Raw genomic sequence first — 27,871 nt, forward strand, 5'->3', positions numbered from 1 at the left:
CATGCGCCACCATGCCCGGCCCAGCACCTAACTCTTAAGACATCTTCACAATTGGGCTCAGGAGCTCAAATGGCCTGGAAGTATAGTTACGTAGTGTGTTATATATCACACACACACACACACACACACACACACTATCATGTATATAGTTATATATAGTTAGAGTTTTTGCTAGACCTAGCCACAGGTGGTTTCACATGGTGGGGCCCATTTGTTCAGTTGGGCATAGTGGTGCATACCTTTAATCTCAGGCAGAGGCAGGCATATGGAGGCCAGCAGGGTTATACAGAGAAATCCTGTCTCTAAGGGAAAAAAACAAAACAACATGATGGGGCCCATTTTCAGAGTCTTCGCCGTCATCTAAGCCTGGACTGAGGTGATCTCGAGGGCATCTGGGGCAGTTCACTCTCAGGACTCTTGCCCACTTGTGTTTCTTTTTTCCAGCATCGACACCCCTGGTGTGATCAGGCGTGTATCCCAGCTCTTCCATGAGCACCCTGACCTCATCGTGGGGTTTAATGCTTTCCTTCCACTTGGATACCGTATAGACATTCCCAAGAATGGCAAGCTGAGCATCCAGTCGCCTCTGAGCAGCCAGGTAGGCTTTGCTTGAGTGATGTGGACAGGGAGCACAGCTAGGTATTTGTGATGTTGCTGGAAGCCTTTGTACAACCTGTTCTTTTGTACAACTAGGTTCTCTAGTGCATGGCCAGACAAACGCAGAGATGGCCTTTGCGTCCCGTCAAGTGTAGTGGCTGGGGTGTGGTTCAGTGTGGAATAGTACACTTAGCACTGGCAAAGTCCTAGGTTTAGTCCCCAGCAAATGGGAGTGGGCATTTGGGAGGAGATTTCAGGATCATTGAATCACTAGTCACCGAGATCTGGTCTCCAGGCTTTCCCAACAAGTCTACCATGCCAAATACGTATGCACTGGCATCTTATGGCTTCCATTGATCTCAGGTCACCAGTAAAGTTGAGATTGTTGAGCTATGTGCATGGGAATAAGTGTTTCTTTCACCGTGTCATAGGATTGCCAAAGGCTCTTTTCTCAGCTCAGGCTTGGGCTCTGCCGTCTGTAGTTCTCCACATTGCTACTCTCACCTTAGCTTAGACCAGTCTGAACCTCATCCTCATGCCTCAGTCTTCTGAATGCTAGAATCACACGAGAGCTGCCACCACAGACTCAGGTTGGAGAGGGACTCTGGAAAGGACTCCGAGTGGCTCCTGTATAAGTTCTGCCTGCTGTGCTCATCCGCATGCCTCCTGAAGCCCAGCCCTGCCCAGTTTTCAGAGGGAACTCCTGGAAGCACATGCCACTGAATTTTCATGGTCTTCCATTTTCCACCTGAACCTGGAACTCAGGAACTGTGACCACCAGGGTCTTAACAGAAGGAACTTCTGGACTCAGTGTGACTGTGATACAAGGCAGTGTGAGCTGTGTCAAGAGCAAAGAGCAGTTTCTGGGCCGTGCATGATGTCAGAACTCAGGACGCCACTCACTAGAAAGCTAAGTTGTAGGTAGTGATAGCTGGCAGGAAGTGGAGTCTGAGTCATGGGGGTGGGCTGTTCCCTTCATAGGTGGCTTAGATGACCAAGGGGCCTCTGCTTACAGAAAGGATGACCAAGACAGTCTTAGATCCATGAACAGAGCACCTGTGCCTGTCTTGAGTCCCATTCCTTCAGGGTACTCTGGAGCCCCTTAATCTTAGTGGCAGAGAATGACCTGCTCAGCTGGGATTCTGACCCAGGTGTTTCTTGCTTTCTAAATCGGGGATTCCAGACTTTACCACATGCCAGCATCCTGCTGATTTCCAGTCTTCAGTCATTTTTCTGTCTTTGCTGTTTTCCTTATTTGAGACAGGGTCTCTGTAGCCTGGCCTGGCTCTGGAACTAGACATGCTCCTGCTTTAGGTTCCAGAGCACTGGGGTGATCGGCACCTACTTTCTTAGCATCCTAGCTTCAGTTTTTGAAATGCAGCTCCCTTCCCCCCTTCCTCTTTCCATTCCTCCCTCCCTCCTTTCCTCCCTTTCATATCATTAGTTAGGCTTGACAGCCACATTTGAACACTGTTCCCTTATGTGCTGACAAAGGTGTTGAGGGAGTCCCTAGCTGTTGGGATGCCTGTGGCAGGCTTTCTGAGCCTCTCATTCTTTCTTGTGAGGAATTCTGTCCTTTACCATGTGGTGTAGCACCCAGGGCCTCTGCCCTCCCAATGCAGGGACATCTGTGCCCTTGCTATAGCAGCTGAAAGCCAAGTAACAAGCACCAGGGCTCCAGTTGACAACACAGAGGGTCAAGCAGAGCTGGGTGCTTTGATTCAAGGTGTCATTTCAGCACTCAGGGGATGGTATGAGTTCAGGGCCAAGCCTGGGCTACAGAGTAAGACCCTATCTTACCTTCCTCCTGTGAAGGGAGGGGCCAGATAATCATGCCCTGCCACAAGCGGGAGGCTTGGAGCACATTCACCTGCTGTTGTTTCTCCCTCAGCAAGCATCCTGGGAGCTGTTTCCTCAGATTCCCCACTGGCACTCAGAGGTGGGAGAAATGTGAATTCCTTGTGTTGCTGCTGCTCTTCTGCTGACCAAGCTCTTCAGGGGAAGCAGGACCTTTACCTGGGTCACTGAGCTGTGTTTGGGGAGGAGTAGGAAACCAGCTGTCAGTGGGAAACTGAGGATTGAACACCTAGCTCCTGGGGACAGAGTAGGTCCTTGGTCTCGCATACTCACAGGAGGCTGACCCTTTACCACACTCTTTGGGGAGGCTTGGTCAGTTTTTGACAAGGACAGGTAGTGTCTTGGGCCTGATGAATTCCAAACTACCACGTCCTTGGATGCTGGCCCTCTCTTTAATTTGGGGTTTGGGTGTAGGACTCCCAACGTTGATAGCAGGGACTTTGTGGGAGCTGGACCCAAGGAGGGAAGGACCTTGGAGGGATGGGGCCATTAGGAGGGTTGTCCGTAAAGTAGAGAAGGGCTGGTGGAAGCTGAGAGGCAGGCTTACAGGAGGACACTGTATGGCCAGGAGTCAGCCGATCCACAGACCCCTGAGAGTTTGTGGAGGACAGAACCCAGGAGGGGATCAGTGAAATAAGGTGTGCCAGTGGTTCAGGTTGGCCCTTCTGGTAGAGGCAGAGCATGAGGCGCTGGCAGCTGGGGCTGGCTGTTTGCTCATTTAAGATCCTGAATATCCAGGAGAGCTGCATGGTTCTGGGCAGATGTGAGGCTGAGTTTGAGTGTTAGCTATGTAAATAAGTCACCCTAAGTGGAGGCAGGGAAAAGGATGGAGCTATTATAGAAAGTTCCAGCAGGGCTCATCTGCTATAGCTTGTAGGCTGTGTAGTGGTGGTTTTTATATTTTCCTAGGATTACAGTAGGTTGTACAAGCATCAACACTAATCCCAGAACATTCTATCACCCCAGGAACAGACCCTGCCAAGCACATATCTACTTCTTGTCTGTATATTACCTCTTGTGGCCTTTTTCATTAGTCACTTACACCATAGTATGTGTCAGTGTTTCTTTTCTTGCCTAATAATGTTTCACTGGATAGACTACGTCTCATTGTCTGGGGATTTTGGGTAGTTTCTACCTTTTGTTGGCTTTTGTGAGTGGTGCTTCATTGAATGTTGGTGTGTGAGACCTTTCCAGTTTTTGGATCTGCTTGTAGGAATGTGATTGTTGGACCATAGGAAAATGCTCTGTTGGATTATTGGTTACTATGGCTGTTGCCATAGTAACTGTCTTTATCACCATCTAGTGCCTTCTGCAGAGGCTAGAGGGCTGGCTGTTTGTGTACCATCCTGGCTTATTCAGGGAAGCAGAGAGATCATACAGTGCTGAGGCATGTCCCTGAATGGCTGGGGAGTCCCTAGGCTTGCCAAGGGCAAACTCAGACCCTGTGACCTTGAGTGAACAGTCAGGTTTCTCAGCCTTAGCCCACATTTGTAGTCAGTGTCCATGCCTTCAGCTTTGGCTTCTAGCACTTTGTGTGTCCACTGTTGTAGCTCAGTCCTGCCTCCTAGTTATGTGTTGAGGCTTGGCCCCAGTTCCTGAGAAGACCACTAGTTGGCCTGTGATCCTTGAATTCTGTACCTGCGGATCTGGCACAGATCAGACATCTAAGGGAATGTACATGTGTGCTGAGCATACAGGGTGGCTTAGGGGACTGGTCGGGTGCTCTGTGGCTGAGCCCCACCCCACCCCAGTCTATGCTTGTGTTGTATGTAATCATTATTCCCTAGTTCACAAGGTGGAACTATTGACATTGTATTGGTGTGAAACTCCTGGAGATGGTGTATGCATGTTGTGGGAAGCTGAGCACATCTGCATTTGCATTCTGTGGAGGAGGGTCCTGGAAGTATTATTTGGAAATAGGACCTTAACTGAGAAAACATGGACCAGATGAGGCCATTTGTATGGGCCCTAATTAAATATGGCTGACATTTTAAAATTTAATTTAATTAAAAACATTTTTTTTAAATGTATGTTTTTTTTGAGACAAGGTTTCTCTGTGTAGCCCTGGCTGTTCTAGAACTCACTCTGTAGACCAGGCTGCCTTGAATCCTGCTTCTGTAATGCTGGGATTAGAGGTATGTGCCACTACCACCCAGCTACTGGCACTCTTTTAAGAAGTTTTGAGGACATAGTACAAACCTTCCTTTAGGAGCCTGAGCCCTTGTTACTGGCACCTCACTCCATACCTTCCTCCAACCTCTTGAGGAAAATTACCTATTGTCTATGCAACCACTCAGATGTGTGAGCCTGTTGCCCAGAAGAGGGAGCTGCTAGGGAGAACAGGACAGTTGTTCAGAGTTACTAAAAGATGGTTCTGGAAGATCACGGTGAGCATGGATGCCATCTGACTAGACCCATTAGCTGAGGGGTAGTGACAGTGATCCAATAGAGAAGTGTGGGATGGTTCCAATTGGGAAATCCAGCTGCCAGTCCCTCCCTCAGGGCTCCATTCCCACTGGGCTCCCTCCAGCAGAGCTCCCGCAGAGCTGCCGGCTGGGGTTGAGCAACTTTTCACCTGGACTGCACCCCCCACCCCCTGCCAAGCAGGATTCCATGGAGACATGTTTGTGTCTACAGCTGGAGAAAATGTGCACAGTGTGCTCTGATGACTGATGCCTCTCACTTAAGTTGTCTGGGGTTAGCCCTGAGCTAGCTGTGGCTGGATGCACATACACACTGTGATACTTCCTGTTTCCACCTTAGAACAGTCTTGCTAAGATGGGGGATGTAACCCACAACCCTGCACATAGCTCTGAAAAGGTTCAGCTTCCAGGCTCTGTGACTTTTCCCTCTGCATGCTAATCTTAGAGTGGAAAGGACTTGCTAGAGCAAACCTCTGACTGAGGCTGAGGTAGGAGGTTGTCAGAGTTGAAGCCTCATAGAGATATCTAGTCTTAGGAATACAGGGGTAGGCTTTGTTGAAACTGCAATTCTAGCCGCAGTGCTTGGAGATCTAGGGAGACTCCAGAGGGAAGAAGTACTTGGCTCCCAGGGATGCATAGGAGTTACAGGAACAATACTTTTCAGCAGGCAGTAACAGTGCATCATCTATCTCCTGGCCACCCCATGCCACTCACTGCGACTGTTCCACAGGACAACTCCCATAGCCATGGTGACTGTGGGGAGGACTTCAAGCAGATGTCCTACAAGGAGGACAGAGGCCAGGTGCCCCTGGAGTCTGACTCTGTGGAGTTCAACAATGCTATCAGCTATGTGAACAAGATCAAGACCCGCTTTCTGGACCACCCTGAGATCTACAGGTCCTTCCTGGAGATCCTACACACATACCAGGTGAGGCCTGGCCCATCACAACATCTGGTGCCTTGCCCTACCTGGGCATTGTTTGGCATTAGGAGATGAGAGTGGAGTCCAATGCCTCACAAGCTAGCTACACTCTTACTGCACACCACAACCCAGCTAGACTCTCTTTGTAGCTTTCCTTAGCCATATCACATCACAGTGTTCAGTATGGTTCTGGGGTAGTCAGGAGTAGGTTTAGGTAGAAAAGGGGTGCTTGTTGAGAGGTTTGTAGCACTGGTGCAGTAGCAGGGAGAAAGAATGCTGAGTACAGCTCCTGAGAGGTCCAGGGGTCAAAATACCCAGCTTTGAATCTCTTACAGGAAACTTTTATGAACCACTCAACAGCTACCTAATAATGGTCCACATTTGACATTACAGTTCCATCACTGTTATTGTGCTAGGGGAGCAGCTTGTGTTATGTGGACATGGGACCCTCAGGCAGTGACATTGTACTAGCATAGCAGTACCTTCAGGGAGGGGACAGATGTGGGATACTGGTGTGGTTTTGTATTCTTGGGGGCACACCAGCCAGTTGGGTGCAGTTTGCTACCAGACTGTGTCTAAGGCATGTCCTACCACAAGCAAACACCATAAACTCCTTAGCCTTAGCCTTCTTGTGTGGCAGCCCTACTGAGGCTGTTGTGCTGGCTGGTGGTGGCTTAAGGGAGCTTGGTGGACATGCCCAGAGCACAGGCCACAGCCAAGGTATGTGTACTCTGCCAGTTCCTACGGCAAGATCAGCTCAAGGGTTTTGTACCTCTGTGCTAGAGTCTCAGCTTTGCCCGTGTCCCTGGGCATGGAGAGGTGACCATCCCTTTTTGTTTTTTGTTTTCTTCTCCCCCCAAACAAAACAACAAAACAGACAACAAACAAACAAACACCCCCCCCCCCCAAGCTTTCTCTGTGTAGCCCTGGCTGTCCTGGAACTCACTCTATAGACCAGGTTGGTCTTGAACTAGAGATCTGCCTGCCTATGCCTCTTGAGTGCTCAGATTAAAAGTGTGTGCCACCATAAACCAGTCTTAAGTTGTGCTTTTTAAACAGTGGTTTGAAGCCAGATGTGGTAGCACATACCTTTATCCAGAATTCAGAATGTTAAGCCAGGAGGATTGCTGTTAAGTCCAAGGGCATCTTGGAGCACACAGTGAACCCAGGTTCTTGTGAGTCACCATGAGATCCATAAAACCAACCAAGTCTGTTAGGGGTGTTCTGTTGTAACAGGCATGGATTCTCCACTGAGGCGCTGCTTTTAGTTCTGGCTCCTGTTTGGGAGTATCGGGGCTAGGGTTCTTCTTCCCTGTCCCTTAGGAAGCTCTACAAACACCAAGGCCTTTTCCTGGAAGCTGAGGGTGCCATTCACAGGGTTAGTGAGCGTGTTTGAGGCCTCAGTTCATTTTCTAACACTATTCACCAAACCAAAAATCAAACAGCATAGCTTCCCTTCCTGAAGCAGGCAGTGAGCTGCAGTGGCTGCTACTCTGTTCTCTTGACCATGACATTTAGTGTTATGCAGCATATTTCTACCAAAGTCCTTTTTATTTGTAAATTTTTTTTTTTAAGAACATTGTCTCAGCCTATAACTCAGCCTAGCCTACTGCTGGCTGTTCTGCCAAAGTCTTCTGTAATGCTGAGGTTGCAGGTGTGTTCTGTCATGCTATTGCTAAAGTCCAGCTGGATTCTGCATCCCTGTCCCCAGTCTCTGGCCCTTTCTGTTGCCTTCAGCTGTAGGTTTGCCTGCCTCCCACACTTTGGCTCTCCCTAACTTCTGTTTAGTGATGTACTGGGAACCATTCTCTGCTCCTCACCTGTCCCCTGGTCCAGCAAGCATGGCTTCCCCTTTGGAAGGGCACTGGATTTTTCTCCTATGTAGTGCCCTGCTCTTCCCATTGCTCTGAAACCCATCGTACCCTCCCCATCCAGTATGGCAGGGCTCAGACCACTGATAGCAGAACACATTCATAGCATAGGCACAAGGGTGATACCTGCACAACTGCCCATGCCTGCCCGCCCATGCCTGCCCTGGGGCCCTGCTCACACTTTTTTTTTTCCACTTGCAGAAGGAACAGCTGCACACTAAGGGCCGTCCATTCCGTGGCATGTCCGAGGAGGAGGTTTTCACAGAGGTGGCCAATCTCTTCCGTGGTCAGGAGGACCTGCTGTCAGAGTTCGGACAGTTCCTGCCTGAGGCAAAGAGGTCCCTGGTGAGTGCCAAGTGTCCAGGGTCCTGCCTGAAAGATATGTGCAGAGCTAGAGTCTGCTGAGCCTGTCTTACATACTGTGACTTCGATGTTGTGGGAGTATGGATGTCTTTACACAGAGACAGGGAAGCCAATTTGAGGACAGTGGTCCAGGCTTGCATAGGTGCCTGGGACCAGACTGCACTTGGCTCCCCACTTCCTCCCAGTGGCCTGAGGCCTGCCAGAGGTGCCTTTTCTGTGTCTTCTTTTATATGCATATTAGTCTTTTTTGAAAAGTAGAGATGAAGTTCATGAACCTTAAAGTACACCATAAAATTCACCACTGTAAAGTACATAATTCTGGGCGAGGTGGTGGTAATGTCCAACACTGGGAGGCAGAGCCAGCTAATTTCAGAGATTGAGGTCAGCCTTATTAACATAGCCAATTCCAGAGTACTCAGGACTACACAACCCTGTCTTAGAAAAAATGTACCGTTCAATGCCATGAAATCTACTTAACAATTAGAACAACCGTCACCTTCAGTCCTTACAGGTTACGTCTCCAAAAAGAAACCTTGTCTCCATCAGCACTCAACCTGTCCTCCAGCCTCCGGCCTGCTTCCTGTCTGGATTTGCCTGCTATGGACACTTGTCACTAGTGTGTGTGTGCTTAGCCTTTGCTAGTGTTCCCTCATGTTTGTCAGTGGCTGAGCAGTAATGTTCTCAAGTGTGGCTTTTCCACTTCATCCACTTGTGTGGTGGACATGGGGTAGTTTGCTTTGGGAATGAACAGACTTGTGTACGAGTGATTGTTTGGATGCCTGCTCAGCTGTGGACTAGCCTCCGTGGGCTTCCCAGATGGTCGTTTTATTTAACTTTCTGAAGAACTTGTGTGTTCTATAGCAGTGACTCCGTTTCCTGAGTCCTGCCAATATTTGACTTTCCATTTTGTGTTCAGTTGTTTTGTCAGTTTTGATTGCATTTCCCCAGTGCTGATTGACTCTGTTGAGTGTAATGTTTATGTACTGACTAGATTTTAAGATAGGTTATTTATTACTATTTGTGTGTACATGTTTTGTCTGTATGAGTTTTGTGCACCATATACATGCAGATGCCTATGGAGACCAGAAGAGGGCGTCACACCACTGGAGCTGGAGTTTACCAGTAGTTGTAAGCTGTCACATGGGTCCTGGGACCTGAATCCAGGCCCTCTGCAAGAGCAGCCAGTGCTCCTAGCCATTGAATCACCTGTCTCTACAGTCGAGTCCTTGATGTGTTCCCATGAGCTCCTTGCAATGTGTGACCTGCAGATTCTCACCTCCATCTCCTGTCACCTTTTTCCTGTTTTGTTTGTGGTTTTGAAGCACAAAATTTTTAGATTGTGATTAATTTTTTCCTCACATCACTCTTAGTGTTAAACTTTAGAAACTGTTGCTGAACAATTAGGTCATGAGATTTTCCTTATTTTCTTACAGTTTTAGCTCTTGAGATGTGATTTGTCTATGGGAATGGCCCACTTGTCTAGCACAGCTGTTGAGCCTGCTGTTCTGCTGTGGGTCTTGACAATATAGTACCCATGTTGCTTGTGGTGACTGTTGCCACCTGTCGGTCTGTGTGTTCTCAGGCCTGCCATTGGCATTGGAGCTTTTTGTTTGTTTGTTGGTTTTTTTTTTTTTTTTTTTTTTGAGACAGGATTTCTCTGTGTAGTCCTGGCTGTCCTGGAACTCACTTTGTAGACCAGGCTGGCCTCGAACTCGGAAATCCACCTGCCTCTGCCTCCCAAGTGCTGGGATTAAAAGCGTGCACCACCACCACCCGGCCGCATTGCAGCTTTTGCAGTGAGTTGACGAGCAGGAAGCCAGCATCCTCCACTTCCTGCTTCTTTGTCAGACTGTGCAGCTTTCCAGACCCCTGATAATTGTACATGGCTTGTTTGTTTTTTCTCTGAGATTGGCTCTCACTGTAGCTCAGGCTTCCTTCAGCATGTGATCTCCTGCTTGGGCTTCCTGAATGCTGGAATCATTGTCAGGGGCCACTACTTCTGGTCATTTTTCAATTACTATTACAGTTACTATTTGTGTGTGTGTGCAACAGCCACAGTTGGATGGAAGTCAGAGGACAACTCAGGAGAGTAAGTTTTGCCCTTTCACTCATATGTCTTAGGGTCACACTCGGATCCTGTCACTGTACCCCGAGCCATGCTGTTGACCTTGGCCTGGTTTTGGTCTTGTCAGGTGTTTGCCCTGGCATGTTCTAATTGTTTTGTGAGGCTTCCTTAGACTTACCCAGGCCAGTGGCCAGTTGTCTGGGGCTTTGTCACCATGTCTTGAACACAGTATCAGCCATGGGTAGGATGAAACCTGAAAATACCTAACTACATCAGAGAAACTTGTATCAACCAACCTAGGGCTGTGGCTTGACTGTCCCTCTAGGGCCCAGATGATGGCAGAGTCCCAGGAGCCATGTGACCTGCTGTGCCCTTCAGCCTCAGGTAGAGGCAGACTGGGCATTGCCCTGGGCCTTGCTTCCTCCTCAGAACTGTGGCTGTCTGTCTATTTAAGTGAGACCCTGAGCTGCTGGTTGACTTCCAGGTGATGACTGTAGTGCCAGCTCCTGGGACAAAAGAGGAATGTTCCTTGTCACCTCCCTGAATGTCCCTACGGGATCCATGTTCCCAGAGCTGCACAGACCTACAGGGGCCCTTGAGTGTGCTTGGAGGGACAATAGGGTCCGTCGGCACTTCCACTCTGTCTTGAATCCTTGTCTGCCTGATTCTCTCTGAAGTTTAGAAGTTCTAGTGAGGTTTTCTTTGAAATCATGACTTGTCTTGGTTTCTTTGGTTTGTTTTTTAAAATGTCACTGTGGCAGACCTAACAGAAGGGTTCATAGGGCTCATGGTTCCCTAGGTCTCTGCTGCTGTCCTTGGCTCCCTGGATTCTGAGGCTGCTCTGAAGAGACCCTCAGGGCCACTGAGGGCTGGTGGCAGAGGCTGCTCCCCTCCTTGCAGACAGCAGACAATGGGCTTGAGGACCTCTCACCTTCCCTCCAGCCAGGCTCCCACCTCCTAGCTTCTAGGACCTCACAGAATATCACACCTAGCTAGACACAAAGCCATGCGTACATGATGCTACATACACTTCATCTGGATACTGTGGTACCCTATTCCTATCAAGAGAATACTCTATCTTTGGGGACCATAATAGTATGTAGGAGAGGGGTGTCACCTCTAGGGTCCTGATGGCATGGCCACAGATTATCTGTTAGGATGAGTTTCCTGTCTGCTGCTACTTAAGTTGGGGTTGGTATTTGGGTTGTCAGATCTGGGTGCTACATCTGAGCAGCATGGCTCTGTCCCAGCACCCCTTGGAATTGATAGCCTGTGTCATCCTCCACTGCCCTTCCCTGAGCGACTCCTGGTGGGGGTGGGGAGAACGACAGTAGACTTTGAAGTCCAAGGGAGTTCTGGGGTGCAGGGGCTCCCTTGTTTTCCGCAGTGGTGGACCTGGTGCTCTGAGGGCTTGCAGGCAGCACACACATCTCTGAAGTCCTGCTTCTATCCTAGCCCACAGGAAAACCAGAAAAACCAAGCAGGTTGTCTGCTGGACCAGGGTGATAGTACAAACCTTTTTAGTCCCTGTACTCTGGAGGCAAAGGCAGGTGGATATCTGTGCATTCCAGGCTACCCAAGGCTACATAATCAAACACTGTCTCAAAATAGTAATTGTTAAGTCTCAAAGAAACCTGGGACAAATAGACGCCTATTAACTGGCCACCAGTCCCAGCTGGTGAGTACTGACTGTTGCAGAGTACTGGCTCCTCCCATCACCTGTCATTCTGCCCTGTCCCCTAAACCTCTTCCTCCCAGGGACTGGGCTTCTACTTCCCTCCTTCAGCTTCTGATCCCAACATAAGGCAACCATTTTGCCACCTGATCTCTTGGTCTTGTGGCTCTTGGCTGGCTCCACTCCTAGATCTTTTTTGGTGATGTCCCCCTCCCTCATGGGAGTTCAGCCTGGACCTTTCCAGGTGCCTCTGGCTGTGCACTCTCATATGTACAGTAAACCACCTCAGCTGTTCCTGGGGGAGTGGCCATGTCCTTACCAGATGGGATGAAAAGAGACTGGCATGGTCCCTGAGCATGGCCATGAGGCACAGGGGCATGAAGGGAGAGTGGGGAGTAGAGTACCTGGGAACCCAGAGGCCAAGAGGGCATTCACAGGGTGAGAAGTGCAAGAAGGAGTGGAACTCTGTCATGGGTAGTGTCAGCCTTGCTGAGAGACTGGTGGTTACATAGGTACCTCAGTGAGCCCTTTTTCCTAGGTTTTGTTGAGACATAGCAATATTAACAATCACATAATAAGCAGTTCCTGTTCGAGACCAGCCTGGTCTACAGAGCAAGTTCCAGGACAGCCAGAGAAACCCCGTCTGGAAAACACACACGCACACGCACACATACACCCACTCACCCTCCCACCTACCCACCAGCTCCTGAACCAGCAGCCACACTACTCATGGAACTTGCAGAAGAGAGGTGGCTTCCTTCCCTGCACTTGTTTTCAGTCCCTGGGTGAGTAGTGCTATTGTGTGCATCTAAGCAGAGGGACTACTTCATAAGCTTTGGGATTCACAGTGGAAGCCAGGGATAAACTGGCATCCTTACTAAGTCTACCTGTTGAACAGCAGTTGGGTCTGAGTTTTCCTGCACATTGGCCTGGTGGCCTCAGTATAGAGACTCAACTCCACTCAAGTGGCTTGAAAATGGGTAATTTGATATGACCACAGGTTGGTAAATGGGCACAGCTGCGGGTCAGGAGAGCTTAGTAGAATGAGTGGGTATGGCCATATGTCAATAAAACTTTGTTTTACTGAGTGGATGAATAATAAGTGTGGCTGTCATTAAAACTTCACAGAGGGAATGGGCTGCCTGCAAACCAATAAAACCTGATTTACAGAATGAATGGCTATAGCCAAGTTGGAGATAGGCCCTGGTGAGTAGTTGGTCAACCCAGCCCTGATGTGGAGTTTGTCTAGGTGATGAACATTGAACAGTAGAGTGATGACTGTGAGCAGGGCCCATGCCAGTCTGCTGGGCTACCTGTCCCCACCTGCCTCCTCAGAATTGGATATTTGAATTGACAAAAAGAAGCCCAGTGAAGAATCCCCACTACATTACTTACTTGGGGTCCTGGTACAGTTTCAAATCTTTGAAACTACTTGAGGTATTTTATTTTATTTTATTTTATTTTATTTTTGAGACAGGGTCTTTCTATGTAGCTTAGACTAGTTCAGACTGGTGCTTCAGCCTTCTAAGGACTGAGATGATGTCTTTGTGCCACCATGCCTGACTGTTGGATTTAGGGGATCTGTCTTACCTGTGGCTTAAGGATTGGCCTTTAGTATTGTAGAAATATTTTCCCTCATAGAGTAGTTTCTGTCCTTCAGAGATGACCTCTGAGGAGGTCTCCTTAGAGCATTGCTGCGAGTGTGTGCTCCATCACTTTTCCAGAGTAAATCAGTAGCAAGTGGCTTCCTGTTGATTCTGCCCTTTGGGTTTTTCTTTTTCTTTCTTTCTTTTTTTTTTTTTTGTCTTTGTTTTCTTTTTATTCTGTGCATTACACACACATGCCACAACAGCAGCACAGAGCCATCCAATATACCATTGTGCTGCCACCAGTTTGTTCTGACTTCATTTTGCCCACAGTCAGAGCCAAGAGCACATCCTTCACATGGTATCTGCCTGTCTAGGTCCCATGGTGATGTGGGGTGGGGGGCACTGGGTACTGATATCCATTATCCTTCTTATAGTATCTGGCTGTCTAGGTCCCATGGTGACGTGGGGTGGGGGGCACTGGGTACTGATATCCATTCAGGGTGTTAAGAGAGTCTCTGGCTTTCCTAGCTTTCGGGAGTAGCATACCTGTCCTGTCTGTCAGTTTAACCTTGCTCCAGCTACCCCTCCTTGCAATACACCACAGAACAAGGGCACTCCCAAGATGTGCTCTGTCATTCGTGACAGAAAATTTCAAAACCTTCCTCCAAGGCCCTCATCAGTAACCTGGACGCCATCAGCTACTGCTTCTTGCTGCTCGCCGGCATACTGTTACCTATCCCTACCTAGGATGCTTTTTTATCTGTAGACACCCCATTTACCACCACACACTTAGTTGTCTCACTCCTGAGCCTCTGACTCTACCCTTGAGGCCACAGGGGAGCATCCTCAAAGCTGGGTACAATATTCACCAGTGATGTGTGCACTTGCTGTCTCTCCCAGAAAATCTTCAGTCTGATCTCACTACAGAGACCCTGGCCTACGGCATACAGTGCCTTCTAGGGCTATAGGCCAAACTAGAATGTAGGGCCTGTGTACAGGTGGCCCTCTGCTTTTCTCCATCTATCTATAGGGTTTCTATTGCTATGATGGAACACCATGTCAAAAGGCAAGTTGGGGAGAAAGGGCTTACACTTACATATTGCTGCTGCTTATTCAAGGAAATCAGGACAGGAACTCAAACAAGGCAGGAAACTGGAGGCAGCAGCTGATACAGAGGCTCTGTCGGCTTGTGCCCCGTGTTGTGCTCAGCCTGCTTTCTCTTAGAACCCAGGACCACCAGTCCAGGGATGGCACCACCTGCAATGGGCTGGGCTCTTCCCCAAGGCTACACAGAGAAACTGTGTCTGGAAAAACCAACCAGACCAAACCAAACCAAACCAAACCAAACCAAACCAAACCAAACCAAACCAAACCAAACCAAACCAAATAAAATGCCTTACAGCTGTATCTCATAGAGGCATTTTTTTTTTTTTTTTCAACTGAGGCTCCTTCCTCCAATGACTCTTGCTTGTGTCAAGTTGACATACAGTCAGCCAGAACACCATCTGACCACCTCCTGTGTTTGTGTCTTTAGTTTACAGGCAATGGGTCGTGCGAGATGAACAGTGTGCAGAAGAATGAGGAGAAGAGTCTGGAGCACAACAAGAAACGCTCTCGCCCTTCACTCCTGCGCCCTGTGTCTGCGCCAGCCAAGGTAATTGTCCATGTGTGGGTTCTCAGTGCACATGGCAGAAGTGGTGTGGAGGCCCAAGCAGCAGGGGAGCCTGAGGCCAGAGCCTAGTCTGGTAGGAAAGCCCCATCTACTGCTGACCTGGCCATCACTCACCTGCTCGCTCTCCTGACTCGACCTGGTATGAGGAGAGGAGGAGGGGGACTGGAAGGATGGGTGTGGTGCACTGATGGGTGTGGTGCACCGCTCACTCTCCTTTTCACTGTCGTGACTCTTTCGTAGGTGGGGCTGCAGTTGAAATGTGCAGTTGTGTGGTTTGGTTACTGCACAGCTGAGGAGTGAAGGTGGCTGGCAACAGTTCCTGTCCTGCTCATCACCCATGATGGTGGATTTCTAGACCTGTCACTCTGTTTTCTAGTTGACTTTCTACAGTAATAAAATGATTTGGCATTTCTGTTTATTTAGTTATGTGCAGCAGTGTCGACCTCGAGTCACAATTCATTACTTTACTGGTATCTTGACCCCCAAACTGTCCCGGGCTGCCCTTGAATCTCCTACCATGTCATCCTTTTCATCTTTACCTCACTCCTTGGGGATGGCTATGCAGCAGTGTGCTTCCTACCATGAACCTGGGTCAAATGCAGGTCCAAGTCTGGTTTATTCATGTGTGTGTGTGACATGTATGTATGAATGTGGCATGTCTCAGAGAACAACTTCAGGGCTCATTTGGGCATTGACATGCTTTTTTTTTTTTTGTTTGTTTGTTTTTTTGACACAGTGTTTCTCTGTGTAGCCCTGGCTGTCCTGGACCTCACTCTGTAGACCAGGCTGGCTTTGAACTCAGAAATCTGCCTGCCTCTGCCTCTGCCTCCAAGTACTGGCATTAAAGGCGGGCGCCACCACTGCCTGGCAACATGGTTCTTTACACTTACTCATTCCCCTGCCTCTTAAGTCCAGAGACAGTGTCTGCACATAGCTTTACACCTGACTTCCTCAGGATGCTCCTGATGCTGCCCCCGCCCGCTTCTCCTGGGTGCGCGCCCCCCCCCGTCATCCTCTGGCCCACAGGATAGATAGTAACTGGTTTCTGTGTCCCTGAGTCCGGGATAAGCGCTGGGGAACGGCTCACTGGCACAGTGCTATCTCGAATCCCGGAGTTCAGCCCCAGCACCTGAGGCAACCCATCATCATGTACTGAGCATGCCCCTGACCCGGGTTTCCCCAGAGCACACACAGAGCTCCCAGGGTGTTTCCTCGGTGCTGGCACAGCCTTCCTTCACTCAGTGACAACCAACGCCAGACAAGGGCCTGGTTTACTGAGTCCCAGTTAATTTCTGAGCATGCGTGAGGCCCTGGCTTTCATTATTCCTAGTCCATGTCTACAGAGCATGCACAGGGTTCTATTTCACAGAGCTGTGGAACGCGAGATGCTCTTGTTTCTCCCAGTATCTTCTAAGCATGCCCGAAGTCCTGGGTTCCATTTTCCCAGTCATCTTCCAGTTTGTGCGTGGTCTTTAGGTTCCACATCTATGGAGCATTTATCACGCCTTAGTTCCATTTCCCCTTTAAGCACCTACTCAGCCCTTGTGAGGCCTGAGCTCTAATTCTCCAGAACTTATCGCACAGACCCTGGGGTTGTTTCCCAAGCAGCTGTCAAATCATGCGGAGGCCGCAAGTCTTCCCTGGCTCTTGTGGAGCTTGGACCATTACTGCATATGCCCATAGTCCAGATCTTGTTCTCCACAGCCTTCCAAGTGTCCTCAGCATCAGGTTCGATCTGTAGATCTGATAGGGTGCTGCTGTGGGCTTTGCCTTTCCTCAGGTCCTGAGTTAGGGGCCCCAACTCACACAAGGCCAAGGAGGGAGCAGCAAGCCCCCTGACGCTGGGCAGCCAGATATACCTAGGGTGCCCAAGACAGGGTCCTGCCGACCCCGGGTTCCATGCATCCTTCCCCGCGTTCCATGCATCCTTGCTTCTTGTGGTGGGGACACCATTAAGCCAAGGGTTTCTCTCCGCAGAAGAAGATGAAGCTCCGAGGCACCAAAGACCTGTCCATCGCTGCCGTGGGGAAATACGGCACCCTGCAGGAATTCTCCTTCTTTGACAAGGTGAGCGAGGCCGTCTAAAGCCTTCTCTGTCTGGACGCAGCTGCTTCCTGCCAAGTCCTTGTGTGGGGCCCCGGAAGCAGGGCCACTGTGGTGTGTGGGAGAGAGCAGCGTAGACTGCCGAGCCAGCCCAGACAGTTCAGGGTCATGCACATATCCCTCCACACAGACACAGTTGTGAGGCTTCTGCCTGGTGCACACATCCTTTGCAGCCGGGTGTCTAGTGTCCACATCTCTTTACTCTCACAGGTGCGCAGGGTGCTGAAGAGCCAGGAGGTGTATGAGAACTTTCTGCGCTGCATTGCGCTCTTCAATCAGGAGCTGGTGTCCGGGTCTGAGTTGCTGCAGCTTGTCAGTCCATTCCTGGGGTGAGTGGCTCCCAACTCCTAACTCCTGGGCTTTCTCCTATCCCAGCCAGACCCAGGGCAAGTGAGTTGTAAAGTTTGTTCATGTAATTTGTTTTAAACATTAGTTTATTTCCTATGTGTGCACAGGTACAGACCACAGGACGAGTTCTTGGATGGGTGTAGGTTTAGATTATTCAAAACCTACTTTAATAAGGATTCTTAAATGCTTCAGGCTCCCTTTTAGCCCACCACCCACTAGAGGTAGTATAAAAGAAAGGTTAGTAGGAAATGGGGGTTGCAGACCTGTTTAGAAATAGTTCTTTGGGGCTGTTCAGCAGCCACCACTCACAAGTCAGCAACAGCAGGCAGTTTGATCCAGAAGAAACTGCAAAGCTCCGCCAAAATCAGCAACTCAAAGCCAGGTGACAGCAGAAGCCCAGCCAGGTGGACCAGTACCAGAGCCTCCCACTGCTGACTGTGGGGCATATGTACACTCTTTCTAAACATCACACGTCCTCTCACATGTCTGTTTCAGCAGAACATCATATGACATAACTGAGTTTCCAAAGATACCAGAAATTTCCACTTCAGGTGGGTTCTTGCCCATCATGTGGGTCTCAGGAAGCTCACTCAGGTTATCAAAGTTGGCAGTAAGCACCTTTACCCACTAAGCCATCTTGCCCACCAGTGTTTTTCTTTATTAATTCAAGTTGTTCCCCAGTTATTGTTGATAGGCTTACATTTGTAAAGAATGATTTGGAGAGAGCATGACCCTAGTACTAGGAGGTGACAGGAGTCAACCCTCCCCGGGTCCAGAGTGACCTTGTACACTGTGTGTGGGCAGCACCCTTGACTTCCCATGGCTCAGATTATGGCTCTTGATTTTATGACAGTGTGGGAGCTATAACTATTGAGTAGACGTGTTACCTGCAGTCTGCAAGTTGTAGACGTTGGTATGGGGAACTGGTGATGTATAGTCCCATCTCTCGGCAGGATGCTGCAAGAGAAAGCAGCCTGAGTGTGTGCTGTGTTGAACTGCACATTCCTATTAATGATAGTGTCTCTTTTTGTGCTTTTCATGTTTTTACATGTATGTATACTATGTTGTGCATATCCCCTCCTGCAATGGACAGTCTGCTGACTTGCATGTCACATGTGCCTTCCTTGCACACATGGGATACAAACAGAAGGTATTATGTAAAAACATTAACAGAAATTGAGGTGGCATTGGATGTCAGAAGCTGAAAGTGTCCCATTAACATGTATCCTATTACATCCTGACTTCTGAGAATGAACCCACAAGGGTCTGTGTGGGGGAGGGAAGCTTTACCCAGAAGATAGCCCTGGTGGACACAGCTGCTGTCCATTCTGTCTTCTGGAGCAGCCATGGACTGAAGCAAGCAAATAAGGCAGGACTGCATGCCAACAAAGCTTTATTTACAGAAACAGTCTGTGACTGCAATGTGTGGTTTCAAGGGCAATCAAAGGCAGTGCCAGTCCTGGGCTTCTGACTTGGAGTCTAGTTTCATCCTCCTCAGGCTGTAGCAGCCATTGGAGTCACAAGAAACAGTACAAGGAAGATGGACCCAGCCTACCCCAGGACTCCCGCATAGGACCTGTGATGCCTGTGGCCTTCTGAGGGACAGCGAGGGGCAGGGGTGCTCTGCCCAGGCCTGGGGACAGCCAGTGACTAGAAGGGGCTAATGTCCAAGGCTTGAGGGTTTGGGATTAGGGTCAAGGCTGGTGTCTGTCTGTGTTTTGAATAACTTAAAGGAGGTCATGTCTAGCCTAGAACTAGGCTCATTTCTAGACCGTGGCTTGGGCACAAATTGGCTATAAACACTTGTTGCTGACTGGCTGGTCACAGGACCATTGGGACACTTGAATGTGTGTGTGTGTGTTTGTTTGTTTGTTTGTTTGTTTGTTTTGAGACAGGGGCTCATAGCTCTGGCTATGCTGGAACATGCTCTGTAGACCAGGCTAGCCTAAAACTTACCAAGATCTATCCAGATCTGCCTCTTGAGTTCTGGGTTGAAAGACTTATGCCACTCTTTTCTTTTCTTTTTCTTTAGTTGATTAATTTTTATTTCATGTGCATTGGTATTTTGCCTGCATGTATGTCTGTGTGAGTGTGCCAGATTCCCTGGAATTGGAGTTACAGACAGTTGTAAGCCAACATGTGGTTACTAGGAATTGAACCTTGGTCCTCTGGAAAAGAAACCAGTGCTTTTAACCACTGAGCCAATCACTCTAGCCCCCTCTTACTTTTTTTAAGTCGGGGACAGAAAATCAAAGCAGTGAGACCCACAGAGGTTATTCCCATTATGCTTTGCTGCTGTGGTCTAATGTAGCTGGCAAGGTCTATAGCTATAAGACTGTGATTGGTATTGGTGGGAGAGAAACCTCCTCTTTCCTAACATTGAGTTCTGATTCAGGGCATCCTTGAAGTTCCATATCTACAAGGCTATTGTCATGACTCTAGAACATTCTCAAAAGGCCCAGTGTTCACTTAAAGTTTCTGTCTGTCTTTGAAGGAAATTTCCAGAACTCTTTGCACAGTTCAAGTCCTTCCTGGGAGTGAAAGAGCTGTCCTTTGCACCACCTATGAGTGACCGGTCTGCAGATGGCATAAGCAGAGAAATAGACTATGCGTCCTGTAAGCGAATAGGATCCAGCTATCGGGCACTTCCCAAGACCTACCAGCAGCCCAAATGCAGCGGAAGGACTGCCATTTGCAAGGAGGTAGCACCCTTGGGGTACAGGTCAGCCCTCTATGGCATGTATGAGTCCAGACTTCCTGATGACATTTGATACCTGAGGGGTGCCAGCAGAGGCCACCTGAGATTCATGCTCTGTTGGATGGCAGTGCTTACAGCTCACACTGGGAGTGGAAACTTGGTCAGCTTTATCACTGTTCAGTTCTGCCCTGTCCCCAAGTGTGCTTAGTGACACCCTGTCCTCTGGTCCAGGTCCTGAATGATACATGGGTCTCCTTTCCATCCTGGTCTGAAGACTCTACCTTTGTTAGCTCCAAGAAGACGCCCTACGAGGAGCAACTGCATCGCTGTGAGGATGAGAGATTTGAAGTAGGTGAAACACTTCTGGCTGCCTATCCTGCTGTCCTCTGTCCTCCCAGCCCAGCACCTTCCTTGTACAGCCTGGTCCTGTAGTCTCTTTCCCTGCCACCAAAGAGTGCCAGTGCTGTGGAGCAGCTCTCCCTGGCTGCCAGCTCTGCCAGCTCTTGAGCTACAGCACAGCATTTAACTCTTCCTTTCAGCTAAAGACAGTGGGTTAGTTAACTTAAACTAAGTTGGGTTTATTTATTTGTTTTTTTTTTTTTTTTTTTTTTTATGTTTTTGATAGTTCAAGACAGGGTTTCTTTGTGTGGTTCTCACTGTTCTGGAATTCACTCTGTAGACCAGGCTGGCTTCGAACTCAAGAGATTCTGATCCTAAGTGCTGGGATTAAAGATATGTACTACCATTGCTTGGCTAAGTTAGCTTCATTTCTTATTGAAGTTATAACTGAGTTCTTCAGACCTAACCAAGTGTTCCTCCTGGGGACAGACAGATAAAACACCTTCATTTCATCCTGACTCTCCTTCTACAAGCTTATATCTGTATGTCTTTTTGTTTTTAAGATTTATTTTCATTTTATGTGTGTGGGCATTTGCTTCCATGTCTGTCTGGTGCCCACAGAGGCCAGTAGAGGGCATTGGATCCCTTGGTACTGGAGTCAGGATCAGTTCTGAGCAACCATGTGGGTGCTAGGCATTAAGTCCCAGTCCTCTGGAAGGACATCTAGAGCTCTTACCCCAGAGGCAGCTCTGCAGCCCTTGCTTTTCTTTTTGAAATGTCTCTGATTGTCCCAGGCTAGTGTGGAGCGTGTGACCTTAGCCTTTCAAATGTTAGGATTACTGACAAATATATGCCTTCCACCCGTTTCCTCTGTGTGTGTGTTTCCAACTTCTGCTGGGACAAGTTCCATGGACAAGACAGTTTATATGAACCAGAGTCTAGCAGCCTGTGGGAAGTGCAATTCAAAGGTGACATACTTGGAAAAGCCTGCTTATGGTACCCCATGGTGGTTGGGACATAAAGGAGGCCTGTTCCTAACACTGCCACCACCCATGAGGACAGTCTATGGCTGGAGCACCAGGCCCTGTGTTATGTTTGAGGCAAGGTTGTCTTAGGACGCAGTCTTCCTGCTCCCATTAATACTGTGACACCCACTGCTAAACTTCAGTGTGGCAGTGTGGCAGGTGTGTGTGTGTGTGTGTGTGTGTGTGTGTGTGTGTGNGAGAGAGAGAGAGAGAGAGAGAGAGAGAGAGAGAACACGCGCGCCGCGAGCTTGAGCCTGTGTGTATGTATCAAGCGCCCTCCAGTGGTGGTATGTGCCACTGCTGTTACTGGAACGCTGCCTCTCCCACACAGATGTGCTCTGGTAGACAACCACACTTACTGGCTCCATTGACAGCTCCTAACCACCGACCAGTCCCCAGTTCTGACCATGCCTGCCTCTTCCCTGCAGTTGGATGTTGTCCTGGAGACCAACCTGGCCACCATCCGAGTGCTGGAGAGTGTGCAGAAGAAGTTGTCACGGATGGCTCCTGAGGACCAGGAGAAGCTCCGCCTGGATGACTGCCTGGGCGGCACATCGGAGGTGATTCAACGCCGTGCCATACACCGCATCTATGGCGACAAGGCCCCAGAGGTCATTGAGAGCCTGAAGAGGAACCCTGCCACCGCTGTGCCTGTAGTTCTGAAAAGGTATCCCCCTCTTCTACTCCCCTCCCTGATTCAGGAGAGCTACCAGGGTTCCTGAGCGATGGAGCCATTTGACTGTCTCTTCAGGTCAGCCTCCTGCTGACCTAGTCCTGGACATCTCCGGGTATGAACAAGCAGTCTCACCTTATGCTTACATAAAATCTACACACACGTACCTGTCCATGACCTCTTGGTGACTTAACAGCACCTGTGGCAGTACATGTGCTTCTGTGTCCCGTGGAGATGTAGCCTTCTCTTCAGTGTCCCACTTAGGTCTGGTTGAGACCTGGACTGCAAAGCGTAGATTGTGACCGAAATCAAGGATCCCTAGCCCACTGTCTATTGACATGCCATGAAGCCCTGTGCTAGCCCACAGGTTTGAGCTGTGATGTTCAGCAGGGTTAGTGACAGAGCTGTGTGGGCTGCTGGGTATCTGGGAGGAGGTGGAGAACTAAAACCAGCCACTGCTGGAGAGCTGCCTAGCATTTAGGAGCACTGCTGCTCTTCCAGAGGACTCTGTCCAATTCCTAGCACCCACATGGAGGCTCACAGCTGTCTGTAACCACAGGGTCACCATATGCACATGAAGTAATAAATAAAAAAAATTTTAAGTAGCCATGTTGGCTATGTAGGACCACTTCCCCTTTCTTCCCCCTCTTTGTGTAGGAGGTGTTTGTTTTGTTTTCTTTTGTTTATTTTGGTGATGGGGTCTTATGTAGCCCAAACTGGCATTGGACTTACCATGTGCCCAAGGAGCCTTCTGACTCCAGTTCCTTAAGTGCTGGGATGACATTCTTGCACCACCATGCCAGACTCTCTTTTTGTTGTTTTTTTGAGATGAGGCTTTCTTACCGTAACCCAGGCCAGCTAGAACTGGACATCCTTCTGCCTTAGCCTCCCTCATGCTGGCTTGCTCGGTGCCATGCAGACCAAATGTGTAATTGCTATGAGGAAGCTGGGCCCTTCTCCAGGGGTCACAGGAGGTTCTAGCTATTAGGCACTGAGCCTCTCTCTCTACAGGCTGAAGGCCAAGGAGGAGGAGTGGCGGGAGGCCCAGCAGGGCTTCAATAAGATCTGGCGTGAGCAGTACGAGAAAGCATACCTCAAGTCGCTGGACCACCAGGCCGTGAACTTCAAGCAGAATGACACCAAGGCACTGCGCTCTAAGAGCCTGCTCAATGAGATCGAAAGTGTCTATGATGAGGTGAGGCCTGCTGGGCAGGGACTACCAATCTCCTCACACCTAAACCCACACCATGCTTGCCTTAGTGATGGGGAAACTGAGGTATGAAAGGCTGCTGCTTGCTAGACATTTCCTGGGCTTTCTCTGCTGTACATAAGTCATTCAGAGGTCAGAGGTGTGTTACCCCTTAGAGCTAGAGATGCAGGGAGGTGTCTGTGAGCTACTGGAAATCCAGCTCAGGTCTTCTGCAGGAACAGCAAGTACCTTTAACTGCTGAGCCATCTTTGCAGTCCCCATGGCCTGACCTTTGAAGGCGGAAGTGGTAGTGTGGGATAGAACACTTGCCTAATTTGAGGCCTGGGTTAAAAGTTGAGGTAACTACATGGGGAAAAAAGATTTTTGAGGTGTCCATATATTACTAAATCAGTCTCCATTCCTATAACAAGCATGTGAGAGAAACGGTTCAAAAAAAAAAAAAAGCTAGTGTTAGCTCATGAGTTAGAAATTTCAGCCCATAGCTGCCTAGCTCCTCCATTGCTTAAGCTCTAGCAAGATGGGAACATGACAGTGAAGGGAGATCTCAGGACAGGCACAGGAAACCTGCCCAGCTTCCCAATATTACCTGTTAGGGAGCTACCCTTCGTCATCTGTCCATGAGCCCTCTGGGTGTGATTGGCTCTACCAAGGATGAGAAAGCCCTTTGGACACTTTGTATCTAGATTCTAATTTGCTCTTGTGCTATGATAAGCTCCATGACCAAAGGCAACATGGGGAGGAAAGGGTTAATTTAGCCCTCAGGTTCATCTTCAGAGCTGTCAGGGCAGGAACTTGAGGCAGGAGCTAAGAAATACCCCATGAGCCAACCTGATGCAGGTAGTTCCTCCATGGCTCCTCTTTCCAAATGGCCCAGCTGACAAAGCACTGTGGCCTGAACAAAACAAGGGTCTTGGAAGGCCAGAGGAGTCCCAGGCTGTGTCGAGGCACTGTAGTACCTAGATCATTGGGCCCACTCTGGCCATGGGTCTCTAAGGTACTGAGTTGAGCTTCCTGGCCTTCAGTTAGGGAGTGTGATCTACAAACTGACAAACTGGATGCTGCCAGAGATGGTGTGTGAGGGACCCCCAGAAGCTCACTGTGCCCTGGCCATGCACGGAGAGCTGAGAAGACACTCAGCCCTGCCTAAAGAGACAGTGTCTGGGGTTGGTGCTGCCTGAGTGCAGAGACAGCTCCTTGGGTGGAGGGAGGATCAAGTAGTAGTCACCTTTGAGTTTGGGAATGCCGTTATCCACATCAGCATTAAGGGGTGGTGTATGGGAAAGGGGTTCACCTGGACATGCTCAGAGGCCTGTACACAGCAGAAAGGGGCCAGCCCAGTAGATGACTGCAGACAGTAGGCTGAGGGCTAAGGTCTCTAAGAGCCTGGGGGAAATCTCCCCCACCCCTCATCTCTTGTTGGTTAAGGAGCTGGGCAGGTGGCAAGCTGTTTTAATGGAGCGGGGGAGGCACTGAGCCCTGTGGAGTTGTGGAACTGAGTGACAGATGGCTGAAGTCTCCTGGGCCACTCTGAACTCTGAGCCTCACCTTATGGAGACCTTACTCCTTGGCCAGGTCTGTGGGAAGCCTCTCCTTTCATTACAGTCCTCTAGTGCTAACATCTACCTGTAGTGAGAGGGTCTTGGTTTGCCCAGTTGAGAGCTGTAGACTGGCTGGGAGCTGGACCCTACCAGGGCAGCTGTGACCCTATGAGATGAGAGAAAGGTTGGATAAATACCCCTTACTCCTTCAGTGTGAGCCAAGGTCACTCATCCTTTCTAAGGAGGCTGGAGATTATGCTAGAAGTGGGGCTTGGGTGATTGGCAGGCCATGCCCGCTGACTGCCACCCTTTGCAGCACCAGGAGCAGCACTCAGAGGGCCGCAGTGCGCCTTCCAGTGAGCCGCACCTTATCTTCGTGTACGAGGACCGACAGATCCTAGAGGACGCAGCAGCACTCATCAGTTACTATGTTAAGCGGCAGCCAGCCATTCAGAAAGAGGACCAGGGCACCATCCGCCAGCTGCTCCACCGGTTCCTGCCCAGCCTGTTCTTCTCGCAGCAGTGCCCCAGCACCTCTGATGACTCTGCCGATGAACGCGACCGGGACAGCACCGAGCCTGAGCGCCGCCGCCCCACAGATGAGAAGCCCCCCGCAGATGCATCTCCAGAACCGCCCAAGGTCCTAGACGATGTGTACAGTCTGTTCTTTGCCAACAACAACTGGTACTTCTTCTTGCGGCTGCACCAGACGCTGTGTGCTCGCCTGCTCAAGATCTACCGGCAGGCGCAGAAGCAGCTGCTAGAGCATCGGCGGGAGCAGGAGAGGGAGCAGCTGCTGTGCGAGGGCCGCCGTGAGAAGGCCGCAGACCCCGCCATGGAGCTGCGGCTCAAGCAGCCCAGTGAGTGCCTGGGCTGAGGCTCTGGGCTAGCCTCTGTCTCTTTAGGCCACCTTAATGGAGGGTGGTGGTGGACCAGGGATAGGGCCTCCTTAGAAAGTCCTTCTTAGGGAGTCTGGGCTGCTGCTTTCAGCAAGAGATTCAAGTGACCACCCTTCTTCCCCAGGTGAGGTGGAGCTGGAGGAGTACTACCCGGCCTTCCTGGATATGGTGCGGAGCCTGCTAGAGGGGAGCATCGACCCCACGCAGTATGAGGATACTCTCCGTGAGATGTTCACCATCCATGCCTACATTGGCTTCACTATGGACAAGCTAGTGCAGAACATTGCCCGCCAGGTGAGGCTGGTCAGGGGAGGGCAGGATCAGGGGAGCTTTCCTGTCACCTTGTCCTTGTCACCTTGGAAACTGGTCCTTTCAACACAGGGTCCACACAGCAAGTCTATACTTTAATTTCAGTGAGGTGAAATTCACACAACAGAATTAACCCCTTAAAGTGCATCCATAGTTCATAACATTTAGCACTGTAACCATCTCTAAGGCAGTACCCTATACTCCACCTGTTCCAACGTGCAAAACGAGAGTCCTGGCACCAAGCTGTACCATCTGGGGAAACGTCTTCTGAGCCCAGTCAGTCACAGGAAGTGCTTTAGAAAGCTGTTACCTCTCAGGGCTTAACGACCTTTTTATTACGTATATTTATCCATTTCTGTGTGCAGTCAGGATGTCTGCAGGACAGCCATGCAGTCAGGATGTCTGCAGGACAGGCCTCTCTCCTTCCCCTGTGTGGGCCCAGGGACAGCACTCTCAGCTCAGGCCGTCAGACTTGCCTGCAAGTGCCTTTTCCTGCTGAACCACCTCACTGGCCCCAAGAACTTATTTGTCTTTGCTTTATGGTGCTGGGCATGGAGACCAGGACCTCGAGTGTGCTAGGCAAGCCCTCTCTACTGCACCAAGCCCTGGCCCCAAGGACTTCTGGTGTAAAGTGCATAGACAGAGCGTGCTCGGGCCTCCAGGGGCCACTCTATGAGCAAACCTCCCTCACCCTGATTCTGCATGGAGGTTTCAAGCTGTGTGGAAGTTCATCCCTGCGTCTGCTGGGTCACATCTGCAGTGGGCTCTGACCTGCTATGGGGCAGCGGCGCCTCCTAGTGGTCGGTGAGGTCACACCCTGTTTGCTGCTGTTTGCTGTCCTGTTGCGTTTCCCTCAGTGGCTCATGGTCTGACCTCTCGTGACCACTGTGAGATGTTTGGCTATCCTGTCCTTGTGGGGAGCCAGAGAGCCTGACTTGTGCCATGTTCCTCTCCAGCCCACCCTGCCCAGCACATCACAGCCAGCAGTTGACATGGTCTCCTTCAGTACATCTCTTTAAGCACCTCAGCTTTGTATGTATGATCCAGGAGTGAGTCTGTGCCTTCATGCCCCTGCCCACAGCAGTGGCTGCTACAGCTGGATGATGGGGAAGTAGAGCTTCTGGGCTGCACACACAGTGTCAGGACAGCCAGGTGGGGGATAGTAGAGGGCCATAGTCCCTGGGACAGAAGCCTCATTGTTGGCATTAGGCGATTGGATCAGGCCAGGTCTTTTGGCTTCTGAAGTAACCTCTCAAGGTTGAGGAGCTAGCTCACTGGATAGGAGTGTTTGCTGTGTTCAGTCATGAAGACCACCGTGTAGGGGGTTGGGCATGGCAACATGCTCCTTGTCTGAGGGTTTCTATTACTGCCATGAAACACCATGGCCAAAGCAAGGTGATGAGGAAAAGGTTTATTTCAGCTTAGATTTCCATCTAACAGGTCATCATCGAAAGCAATGAGGTGGGAACTCAAGCAGCACAGGAACCTGGAGGCAAGAGCTGAAGGAGAACCACTGAGGGTGCTGCTCACTGGCAGCTCTCTTACAGAACCCAGGACCACCAATCTAGGGGTGGCACCACCTACAATGGGCTGGGCCTTCCCTCATCAATAACTAACTAAGAAAATGTCCTATAGACTTGCCTACCAGATCTTATGGAGGCATTGTTTTTCGATTGGTGTTCCCTCCTCCTAGAT

At 49.8% G+C, this 27,871-nt stretch overlaps 1 protein-coding gene across 2 annotated transcripts in view; it reads left to right on the forward strand.

Moving 5' to 3' along the window:
* The window catches only part of Sin3b (SIN3 transcription regulator family member B), a 36,080-nt gene that overhangs the window by 2,029 nt on the left and 6,180 nt on the right, over positions 1–27,871 (forward strand). The window contains exons 3-14 of one of the 2 annotated variants that reach the window (XM_021219034.1): positions 445–598; positions 5,608–5,805; positions 7,872–8,015; positions 14,897–15,016; positions 17,012–17,101; positions 17,348–17,466; positions 19,980–20,187; positions 20,415–20,531; positions 21,976–22,214; positions 23,232–23,415; positions 25,285–25,828; positions 25,992–26,161. In XM_021219034.1, coding sequence (XP_021074693.1) covers positions 445–598; positions 5,608–5,805; positions 7,872–8,015; positions 14,897–15,016; positions 17,012–17,101; positions 17,348–17,466; positions 19,980–20,187; positions 20,415–20,531; positions 21,976–22,214; positions 23,232–23,415; positions 25,285–25,828; positions 25,992–26,161 — 2,287 coding nt within the window. Of the gene's footprint in view, positions 1–444; positions 599–5,607; positions 5,806–7,871; positions 8,016–14,896; positions 15,017–15,274; positions 15,475–17,011; positions 17,102–17,347; positions 17,467–19,979; positions 20,188–20,414; positions 20,532–21,975; positions 22,215–23,231; positions 23,416–25,284; positions 25,829–25,991; positions 26,162–27,871 lie in introns of those variants that run through there. The other variant, XM_021219035.2, reaches the window with a different exon arrangement.

This window comes from Mus pahari, chromosome 19 (genome assembly GCF_900095145.1).
Source record: "Mus pahari chromosome 19, PAHARI_EIJ_v1.1, whole genome shotgun sequence".
NCBI lineage: Eukaryota > Metazoa > Chordata > Mammalia > Rodentia > Muridae > Mus > Mus pahari.